Raw genomic sequence first — 12,277 nt, forward strand, 5'->3', positions numbered from 1 at the left:
AAATAAACAAACTAATGAATAAATAAATAAATAAATAAACTAATGAAGAAATAAATAAATGAATAAAAAAATAAATAAAAAATAAACGAATGAATAAATAAATAAATAAATAAATAAATAAATAAATAAACAAACAAACAAACAAACAAATAAATAAATAAATGAAATATTGAAAAATACTAGTGATTTTTTTTTGTTGGTTTTTTGGAGCAGGCACTGTTTGTTTTCAACCTCTTCGAAATATCTGTGTCAGCCAGCAATTAAGGTGACCTCGAGGCCAAAGAGAAAAAGTCCTGATGTGAATCTGTCAACATAAGTCCTGCTTGTATTGCAAAATCAAATGGCAGGAAAGCGGAAGAATATATACGGACATAAAAATAAGTGGCGCTTCTCGGCGGTGCCCCACTATCCAGTTAGTTGACATAATAAAGCCAATAGACAACATTGAAGAATGAAAATACTGTGGGGAAGATCATCCTCGACCATTTGTCGATCGAATTCACATCAGTTAAGTCAGGGATGGTGATTTTAAGCTGGGAAGCGCGCCGCCGTAGTCGACTCTTCTTCTGAGCAACATGGCGTTCCAGCGCATTGCGTCCAAAGTTGTGCCTGGCCAGGCCGGCTTTTCGGTACTGCAGTGTGGTGCTGTCATAGGCTAGCATGGTCGCACGGGGGTCACCCAAACCCAGGGTTAACTCTGATGTGCCCATTTCATTTTTGATCTCCAGGGGAGTGAGAAGGATGTTTTCATGGGGGTCCATCTAAGGCAAACAGATCGACCAATGGGTTAATGTCAGTAACAGTTTGTCAAACAGTTGACGTCAAAACTATTAGCCCTCCTGTTATTTTTGTCTTTTATCTCTTTCAAATATTTCCCAAATTATGTTTAACAGATCAAGGAATTTTTCACAGTATTTCCTATAATATTTTTTCTCCTGCAGAAAGTATTAATTACTTTATTTTGGCTAGAATGAAAGAATTATCACAAAACATTTTAAGGTCAATATTATTAGCTCACTTAAGCAATTTTTTTTCCCGATTGGCTTAACTAGGTTAATTGGGTTAACTAGACAAATTAGGATAATAAGGAAAGTTATTGGGTAGTGGTGCTCTGCTCTGTAGCCAACCAATAGACCATATTGAGGGATGTAAACAATAACAAAGGTCCTGATGTATTTCCTGTTTTACATTATAAATAATCATAGCTTGTGTCCAAAAAGTTCCACATATTAATAAATAATGTTACAATAGCTGTTATAACATCAAGTTATGATTGAATCGCCTCTTGTTACAGATATGAAATAGTTTGACAACAAGCAGGAAGTGTTCATAGGCCAATTAAATCAGCACATTGAAATGGTCTATAATAAACAAATAGGATCTTACTGAGGGATAGTTCATCCAAAATTGAAAATGTCCTGTTAGTTTTGCACCCACAGGTCATCCAAGATGTAGGACATTGTTTATTTTTCCTTTTTCAGTAGAACATTAAAGAAGATTTTGAGCTGAATTATATAATGGCAGTGAATGGTCACAGGTTTTTTTAGTTATTAAAAATAAACACATACAAATCCAAGCTCCAATTCCAAGGACCCCTACCTCTTGTTTTGTGCATTCACATGAAGGGGTAGGAGTGTCCCAATTCTCTTTGCCTTGATGGCGTAAAGCTAAAGGCTCAATAGGTCTTGAAATGGAGATTGAAATGGATCCACGATAGAAACTAGGGATGTCCTGATCAGGTTTTTTTGCCCTCGAGTATTGCCCTTATTTTTTATTTAATTCAATTTATTTTAACAACTTTGTTAACAAACAGAGCACTTCTGTGAGGTAGCTTGAGCAATCAAGTAATAAATAACATCAGTTCTTCACTTTTGGACTTTAGTGCAACAGTAAAACTAATAGCACCTCAAGTTAAAATACCTGGCAGGCAATCCCAAGTTTACATATCTCAGTTTGCTATGGCATCATTGTCATTGTTGATATTGTCATCATCAACTTTATAATACCTCCAGACCGCAGCCATATTCGCGTTTTCTGCTTCTAGCTGCTTCCAGGATCTACTTTGCCAGCATTTCATCAATAGGGTCTCTGCAACAATGGGATGTCATGCCGCACACGTTCCAGTTTCTGTGTCAAGAAAGAGGTTTAAACTCTGTGCCATGAAAAATAATGAATATATATATATATCTATATATCCCTTGTATGGTGTTCGAGTCTGTGAGATCCGTTTTCAGTTTTTTTTTTCAAACTAAAAATTAAACAATGAATAATTTTTTCAACCTGAAATTCATTGGCTTTGGCTTATTTTCTGTGAAGAGCATAAATCCAAACAAATTTTCCATGATCGCTAATGTACCTCCCTCTACACAGTTACATTGCATACAAGGTGTTCGGGTCCACTGGACCCAGGTTTAATAAAAGTCTTGAAAATGTAGGTACAGTCTTCCTACACTCTGTCTTCCTCCTTTCTGGTGCTGCTGTTTTCCACCCCTCTCCCTCCTGCTCCCGCACAAAGTTGCAACATTGTTGAAAATTCAACTATCAACACTGTCTGCTCTTACATTCCTGCACATTTTACCCTCTGTCTTGCGGGAACCAAGGTTTTTTTTTTTCTCACACCCTGTCCTATCTGCGCATTAGGGGCATAATATTATAAAAAAGACTTTGCCAGTGTGGTTCCTTATCACAACTGATCAAGATAGCCAAAAGATTATCTGCTGCGAGGGCCTTGCAATTGATTGTGGAAGAGAGAGGAGCTTCTGATGACAATGTCCAAGACCATGGTGGGAACAATACGGAAAAACAAATCTGTGGGTTTTATTTTTTTCATAACATTAATAAAAAATAAATAAAAAAAAAAACGAGAAGCACATTAATTCATCAATATGATTAACAAAGGTAAAGGGGAAAAATGAACCATGTTTACTGTTCATATGGCTTGTATTTGGGATGAAGTAAACATTTGTTGAGTAATTTAACATAAAATTGTTTGATAGTGTTAATTTGGAAAGCTAAAACTCTAGTGGGTCCACCAGACCCATGAACACTGGCTGAGTAACAAAAATACGAACACCACACAAGGGAGATATATATATATATATATATATATATACGGATATATATATCAATATTCCGATCGAGTCTGAAAACCTGATGATCGGATCTGGACATCCCTAATAGAAACCAAGGGATACTAAAATTTCCAAGAATATACACTAGCTACAACAGCAACATGGCTGTACACGCGAGTCAGCAGATGCACAAATTTAAGTTTTTTCTGGCATTATTAATAATTTTAACAACAAACATATGTTTTAATACATTCATAAAGGCGTTCTTGTTTTAAAGTCATGTAATAATTACAGCAGGCACCATCACTGATCTCATACGACAAAAGAGCTCGCAAGTTCTTTTCACACTCTGTTTTAAGAGCCAGGGGAAAGGGGTGAAAAATAGAATGGAGATTGGGCCATAATCAATGAAGCCAAATGATAGGTTTGTGTAAAAAATGTTATATTATTATAATAAGTACATGAATGTTATCTTTAATGTTAAAAAAAGTTTTCAGCACATGTGTGAATGTAGTCCGATTGTAATCTGGTCGCTTTTAATGAGAAAAGTCTACAAACTTTCTACAAAAAAGTCTAAAAAGTGCAGTCGCACATGTGCTGATATCTGTTTGACCAGGCTGTAAACTAAAGCTAATAATAGTGTGTCATCAGAAGCCATGACTATTGATCTGTACTGTTTGTATGTGCTTATTTTTAATCTAAAAGAACCCATCACCATTCACTGCCATTATCTGAATCGCCGAGAACCACGGATTCAGCTCACAATCTTCTTTAATGTTCTACTGAAGAAAAAAGCCACCTACATTTTGGATGACCTGTGTATGAGTAAATTACCAGGACATTTAAACCTTTGGGCTAACTATGCCTTTAAGGGGCTAATAACATTGACAATTGTTCAATAAATGTAAACACTTTTATTGCAGCCAAACTGAAAGAAAAAAGACCTTATCCAGAAAAAAAACTACTTTTAAAAATAATATTTTGACAATTTCTGTGAAAATGTCCTTGCTTTATTAAACATCACTTATAAAATGTTTGAATAAGAATAGAAATATCACAGGAGGGCTAATATTATTGCCTTCACATGTATATTCACAATTGATACCCAGCCAATTGACTACATTTACAAAACAAGATAACAAAATAAGAGAACAAATGTTGACTTACCTGCTGGTTTTTGTGAAAAGATTTAGGCAAATCAACACAGTATTAAACAAAGACTGAGACAAACCAATAACACTGAGACAAATTCCAATAAAGGACAAGCATATGGAAAGAGGTCGGTACACATGTAGATGTAATCCAAAGTATGGTGGTACAGATGAGGATATATATTATATATACAGTATTTCTCTGAAATTACAGCCTTTATTTGTTCGAGATGGATGCTCTAAATTGTTTAGAAAACTCTGTTAGCAGCAAATACAGTAAAATTCAGTAAATATTCAATTGTTTTCCTTCATTTACAAATTAAACGCTTTTTTGCTAAATTATATATTCACTAGAAAATTCATTGATCATATATTTAATATATAAGTCATGTTACCTATGTAAACATTTGCTTTGGAGAGTGGTTGGAGGGGAAAAGAGGTGATAATGGTAATGGAGTAAAGGAAAAGGGTGCCCTTCAAGAAATAATTCACCAAAAAAATATAAATAAAAATAAATCAACATTCTGTCATGATATATTCACCCTTGTGTCATTCCAAACCTGATTTATTTATTGTATTTAATGTCACATGAAAGCAAAGATTGGAAAGATTTTGAATACTGTGTCTGGAAGTGCATCCGCCGCATAAAACATATGCCAGAGTAATTGGTGGTTCATTCCGCTGTGGATAAATCAGGGATTAAGTCGAAGGAAAGTGAATGGTTTTAAAAGCACAGGCTCATTGTAAATATGTGCTTTATCTCACATTTTTGCAAAACCACAAAAACTTACTTTAACATACGTTTGGCTGCAGTTTCTAGGAAAATTGAACACTAGAGGGCAGCGTGACGCTGACAAATTTGCTCCTCTTTACACTAATGATAGTTACAGGACATATTAACAAAGAATAAAGTATTGTTTTCGTCTAGATCTTTGTGCAACACCAAATAAATACCATGAAAAAAATAGACAACCAAATGGACAACTTTTTTGGGCGCAATCAGTTTGCTCACTTTGTACGATGTTGTACTTGTGATTCAGATTGCTTGGATACAATTCAAGTTAAGCACGCTTCCACAAAAGAGATGAAAGCTATGCAAAATCTAGGTAAAGCTATGTGTGGTCGCAGTGCATTTGCTTTTGAAAACAGTATTGGTTGGGTTTAGCTTAGTAGTTCGCTAGGTGATCTGTACAAAAAAAAATGCCACCTCTTGTACATACACAAAAAGGTCATGTATCTGGTACGTTAAACCAAATTATAGACTGAGCCATGTTTCAAATGAGCCTGGGTTGCTTAAATCTTACCTAAATATGATCTTCTTGTATGTTTGGACAACACAAGAGTGTGTAAATCAGGGGTGTTCAAACTCGGTCCTGGAGGGCCGGCGTCCTGCAGATTTTAGATCCAACTTGCCTCAACAGACCTGGACGGATGTTTCTAGAAAGCCTACAAAGAGCTTGATTAGGTATTCCAGGTGTGATTGGGGTTGGAATTAAACTTTGCAGGACACCGGCCCTCCAGGACCAAGTTTGAGCACCCTTGATGTATATGATGACAGACATTGCTAGTTGGGTCAACAATTCCTTTTAAAAGGAAGCAAGGAATTGTAAAGTAAAGCCGGGTCTCAAATAAATTGGTATGCCACAACTCTCTTGATGAACATTTCCAGTACCTTATTTTTTGAATCGCCTAGTCCTAATGCTGCATCGTCCACAAAGATCGGTTCCCACATGGAGTCATGTGCGTCAATATCCCTCTGTTTCATTCTGGCATACAGACCATCGTCTCTCTGAACTACATTTCCCACCAACCACTGAAAGCATACAAAATCATCACTGTCAAAGCAGTCACTTTTCAAGAAAGGTGCTATACTGGATTTCTTTGCTTCAAGGTGAAGCCATTTGGTATTATGAATGCCTCTCAAAGAAAACCACTGCTCTAAATCTAAAGCCGTCCTTCAGTTTACTACATCTTAGCACTGACGAAACAGAGTTGCAACAAACAAAATAACCAGAAGTCCACTTCCCAGAGTGCTGTTGACTGATCCACTGCATCAGTGGTTAAAAAAATAATTGGGTCAGTACCCAAAAATGGGTCACAGATCTGTTCTAACAGGGTTTCAGAAAGCATTAACATAAACATCCTGGTGCCGAAGCAAAACCAGCAGAGAGCTCTTGATACAGTATGTGTGATATATACAGTTAATCCCGAAATTATTCTTACCCCTGACAAATTCTGACTTGAAGTTACTTTTATTCAACCAGATGGACAGTAAATGACACAAGATTCTCCCAAAAGATAATAAGATGATATACAAGAATTGGGGCATAGTGGTTAGCAGTGTCACCTCACAGCAAGAAGGTCGCTGATTTGAGTCCCGGCTGGACCAGTCGGCTTTTCTGTGTGGAGTTTGTATGTTCTGCCCGTGTTGGTGTGGGTTTCCTCCAGGTGCTCCAGTTTCCCCCACAGTCCAAAGACATGCACTAAAGGTAAATTGGATAAACTAAACTGGCTGTAGTGTATGAGTATGTGTGTGAATGCGAGAGTGCTTCCCATTACTGGGTTGCAGCTGGAAGGGCATCCGCTGTGAAAACATATACAGGACTAGTTGAGGGTTCATTCCGCAATGGCGACCTCTGAATTAGAGACTAAGCTGAAGGAAAGTGAATATATGGATGAATGAATAAATCAGAATTCGCCAGTGGTTCAGACTTGACTGTATAAACGATAACTGTTTTGATTTGGACGCCGTTATATTAGCTGATAAATATAAGTATTATTTGTTTTTGCATGATTGAAAAAGATCTAAATTTGAACACATACAGCAAACATCTGATTTTATTTTTTAAACTTCTTTACTTTAGAAAAACTGATTTCTGAACTTTATTAATCAGCTATTCTTTTCTATGGACAACTTTTTTTTTATATGAATAAAATATGTTGTGTGTAAACTAAAATAAATAATGTCAGTATAATAAAATAAATATCAGTAAAAAACAAGTCAGCAAGCATGTGAAGTAGTTCAACCAGTGGAATTAATACAGGATTTGTCGGCTTAACTGATTTATTGTTATCGGATCGATAACAAAAACAATAAAAATTGCATTTATCGATATTGATATGGCCACTGAAATATTGTGCATCACTTATATATACTGTATACAGTTAAGCCCGAAATTATTCATAACCCTGGCAAACGCTGACGTTCTTGCGTCTGAAGTTTAGTTCAAATGTAAATAAAAGCTTTTTTTTTTCACAACGATGCCATCGTGACGTGTGCCGTCTTGTTGTTTGGGAGAAGTAATTTCCGATTAAAAAATAAATACTTATTTCTGGTTGAATTAAAGTAGCTTTAAGTCAGAATTTTACATGGGTATGAATAATTTTGGGCTTGACTGTATGTTGTACTGTATAAGCAACTAAACCACTACAGTATCACTAACAGTTTTGTATCTTCTAAAAATCGTACATTACGAGCCTCCATTGTCCTCCATTATAACCAAGCAGCTTTTCCTTGTATTATAACATTTGAGTATTGCTTTTGATATAATATTTTGACTCTAGTTCGCTTTTGAAGTTGTACTGAGGTTTACTGTTTTTCAGCTTTTCTTGCTAAAGACAAATAAGTGATTCATACATATATCAACACAATCTCACGGCAATTCGTAACTTTTTGATTTGGTGGCTAATTCGTACGAATTCGTACGATCCAATTCGTACGATTTAGTACGATTTGCTCATCCCCCAATGACGGTTGGGTTTAGGGGTGGGGTTAGGTGCCACGCCTCCTTTTTAAAATCGTACAATTTCGTACAAATTAGCCACTAAACTGACAAAACATAAAATACTTACGTTTTCTCGTGAGATCGGGCTTTATATATACATTTTTAAAAAGTTGTATGCGTGTGTGTGTTTGTGTCACATTGTGTGTATGTGCATCTATACATCTATTAAAATCACAACAAGGCCTTGTCTAGACTAATATGTTTTTGTTTAAAAAATGTTTTGGCCTTCCATCCAGACCGAGATGGTCTTTTTATAAAACGAAAACCGCTCAAATCACTGTGCAAAGTAGATACATGGTGGACGATATTGTAAAGCGTTTAGATGCTGTCGGTTTTAACAGATTTATTAAAGATTAATGTCAGTTTTATAGACGCTCCATATTGCCTCTCTTCAAAGGACAGGGAACATTTACTGTGGTTCAGCGGCGGAAGCAGGCGACAGTTGATACATTTTGCAGTGACGTTTCAAAGAGACGGAAAGTAAATAAACAGCAGGCGGATATGACGCAGATAAAATCATGTGTACATGCGCAGTACATGAACGAAAGTGCTCTCAGTTGTTTTAGCATGGATGATGGAAAGCACTGAAAAACGATCGTGCACATGGATTCATCCGTTTTTAAATTCATCCGGATTAATGTAGATGTATCCCAATACTGTAATGTAATAATGTGGATGTTTTGTTAAGCTGCTTTGGAACGATACGTATAGTGAAAAGCACTGTACAAATGAACTTGGATTGAATTGAATTGAATCGAACAGTCTTCCTCTACCCCAACATAAACTCATAACTTGATTTCTTGCAGCAGTCAAACTATTTTCCAATACGACTGCATAATTACAGTGATGTTGGAAAAGAACCACTGCTTTCATTGACAAACAAACTAAAAAATCTCAGAATACAGCCGGTCACAATCAAGTCAGACATTGAAATTACAGTGAACATATGAATATAGACTAGACAGAACAATAATAACACTGGCCACAGGTAAAAGGTGTTGACATTGACATCGATTTACAGCAGCAAAGCCATCTGAATGCATTGAATTGAAATCCTGTGAAATGAGCAATCAAGTTTGTATCGTTCCATTCCATTATTCAATGTGTTTTAGCCTTCAGTGTAGTGATTTGCCAAACATTTTAAGTAGAAACAACTTAAACCAGCAGAATAAAATAATCCTTTGGTAACTCACAATAAGGTTCCATTAGTAATGTTAGTAATTAATGAGCAATGCACTTATTACTTAATGTACGCACAGTTTTTATTTAATATTAATGTATTATTAGCATGTGACATGAATGATTATTTTCGTTTTTTTGTTTAGTTTGACACTGTTTCCTTTTATCATCTCCTAATTACATCACCTTCTGTATTTAAGTCCCGAGTTTCTTCATTGTTCAGTATAAACTATGTAGGATACATGTATATTACTTTCATTTTACCTGTGTGGAAGCCCTTTTTACTCTTTGACACTACAACATTTCAGATTTAGGGAACTGGATGCTTATTAGCATGCATATTATTAGCATACTGACTGTTCCATGAGATGTAATGTTCATATTCTAGATCCCATAATGCTACACCATACCTAAACATAACTACTACAATAAGCTTCCTTACTATCAATAACAAGTTATTAGAATTTACGTATAGAAAATGTATAAAATATGGGATAAAGTACATCCAGGTGGTTGTTATCACAGAATAAAGCCCGGCAGGCTTATTGTATAAATAATTAATAATTTATTCTGTAGTAATGTTTTGACACAAAATGTAAAAATAGCTACGAAACATCGTTATGAGCTGTAATTGTTTAATATTATATATTTTAAATTAAAGGGAAAGCTGATAGAAATGAGAACGGCTGAATGAGGCATACACTAACCTATTATTATTTAGTCACAAGATGGCCGTGGGCATGGTTTGGTTGGTGTGTGGAAGGTTAGGCTGGTGTGGTTATTTGGGTAAGTTGGTGGGTTGGTGTTTGGTTGGTTTGTTGGTTGGGTGGGTTGGTGGTTGGTTGGTTAGTTGGGTGGGTGGTTGGTTGTTTAGCTGGGTGGGAGGTTAGTTGGATAAGTGGCTGGGTGGTTGGTTGGTTGGGCCGGTGGGTGGTTGTTTGGGTGAGTAGGTAGGTCGGGGGGGTAGGTAGATTTGGAGAGTGGTTGGTTGGTTGGGTGAATGGGTGGGAAAGTGGTTGGTTGGTTGGGTGGGTTGTTGCTTGGTTGGTTGGTTGTACATTTTGTAGTATATTGTGTAATACTTTAATTTTGTATTGTCTCACAGACACGTTCATTTTTCAAAAACTTACCAACTTAAACTGAACCGGAAGTTACTGAGACTTTGCTTTCAGTATGCCGATGTACTGAAAACTGAATCTGAATATTGAGTAGCAAATGGTCTTTCACTGAAAATGATCAAACTTTGATTGCATTGTCAATTGATTTGATTACCATAACAAACTTGGTTGGTTGATTGATTGGGCTGGTGGGTGGTAGGTTAGGTTGGTGTGTGGTTAGTTGAGTGAGTTGTTGGGTGGGTGGTTGGCATGGTTGGTTGGGTGGGTTGGTGGGCGAGTGGTTGTTTGGTTGGTTGGGTGGTTAGTACGTTGGGTGGTTGTTTGGTTGGGTAGGTAGATGTGTTGTTTGGTGGGTAGAGAGGTGGTTGGTTGGGTGAGTAGGTGGGTGATTGGATGGGTGTGTAGGTGGGTCGGTGGTTGGTTGTTTGGGAGAGTGGGTGGTTGGTTGGTTGGTTAATTGGGTGGGTGGTTGTCTGGTTGGTTGGGTTGTTGCTTGCTTGATCGGTAGGTTGTACTTTTTGTAGTAATTTGTGTAATATTTTAATTATTATTGTGTCACAGAGATGCTAAAAATATATACTTTTTGGTTATATACAAAATATAATTTGTGGTTGGTTCGTTGATTGTACTTTTTGTAGTATGTTGTGTAATACTTTAATTGTTTATTGTCTCACAGACAACTTTTATTTCAGTATGCCAATGTACTGCAAACTAAGTCTGAATCTTGAGTAGCAAATGGTCTTTGATTGAAAATGACCAAACTTTGATTGAATTGACAATTGATTTGATTACCAAAACAGACTTTATTTTCAGTGAATTACCCTGTGCAGAATCATCATTTTCCTTAATACTAACAATGTGCACTACAAAATAAATACACAGGGACCTTAAACTTTCCAAAATCATACATTTGCAGGCTTTCAAAAGACTGTTGCCTTGCTACTGAATAGCCTGAATGTATAAAACGTGTCATAAAAATCTATACAAAAATATCAGGTATGATTTTTTAAATACATTTTTATATTATCATTGTGAGGTATCAATTTCAAAAGACATTCAACATGATCAGGACTGGCAAATTTCTATACAATACCAGCTCATGAGGAGACCATCTGATGCCAAAACAAGTCCCCAATAATATCAATTATTAATCAGAGGGTCTTCTGATAAGTTAGTACAATGTGAGAGAGATTTTACAAATTGTACCTGCATGAAAGGAATACAGGGCAAAGTCTTTGATGTCTAAACAGAACAAGCAAGTCTGCAGTTTGTCAGTGAGCACATAGGCAAAGAAACTGCTCTAGGCAGATGATCTGTTTGGCCATAGTAAAAGCAAGCTTGTTTGTCAGAGATCAAAGACAGCTTTTCAGAGGAAAACTTGAATTTTTCATTTACATTTATTCATTTATCAGATGCTTTTATCCAAAGTGACTTACAAATGAGACATACAACAAGCGATTTATCATGAAGAGGCCAATTATTTTGAGGAACACTAGTAATAAAAGGTTTCAGACATTGCTTGGAAAAGACATGAAAGCTAGAATAGAGAGGTATTAACGAAATGCAAAGTAAAAACTATTTTTGTTTATTTCATGTTTAGCAGAAGGGTTGGGTACCGAAACCCAGTGCCATTATAGTACCGGTACCTTTGTAACCGGAATGTACCGAACCGAATCAGCATATGAATTTTGGTGCCTAATTCCGGTGCCACTGGTGCTGCGACAAGAACGTAAAGCAGGTCGCACACCAGAAGCGCCGCTCGGCGACATTTTAGAATTCTAAACATAGGTTCCTATCAGGGTTCACACATTGGCACCGCAAGTCGGCGGCTGTCCACGGCACCCAGCCACGACTCAGGGCACTGTTCATATTTCTGCCATGCCACAGGGCGCCATCTGAATAGTTTTATTTTAAATGACATGCGAATCTGCGTGTCTAGTGGTAGTAAACTATCTGCTTCCGATTTCTGTATG

The 12,277-nt window shown here is 36.5% G+C and overlaps 1 protein-coding gene across 2 annotated transcripts in view; it reads right to left on the bottom strand.

Annotated features, from left to right (window-relative positions):
* Window positions 1-413: 413 nt before the first annotated feature.
* LOC130215189 (gamma-aminobutyric acid receptor subunit beta-2) overlaps window positions 414-12,277 on the bottom strand; it is a 157,531-nt gene continuing 145,667 nt past the window's right edge. The window contains exons 9-10 of one of the 2 annotated variants that reach the window (XM_056447099.1): window positions 5,895-6,035; window positions 414-761 (exon numbers count right to left, since the gene is read on the bottom strand). In XM_056447099.1, the coding sequence (XP_056303074.1) occupies window positions 414-761; window positions 5,895-6,035 (489 nt within the window). The remainder of the gene's footprint in view (window positions 762-5,894; window positions 6,036-12,277) is intronic. The other variant, XM_056447100.1, reaches the window with a different exon arrangement.

Source organism: Danio aesculapii, chromosome 21 (genome assembly GCF_903798145.1).
Source record: "Danio aesculapii chromosome 21, fDanAes4.1, whole genome shotgun sequence".
NCBI lineage: Eukaryota > Metazoa > Chordata > Actinopteri > Cypriniformes > Danionidae > Danio > Danio aesculapii.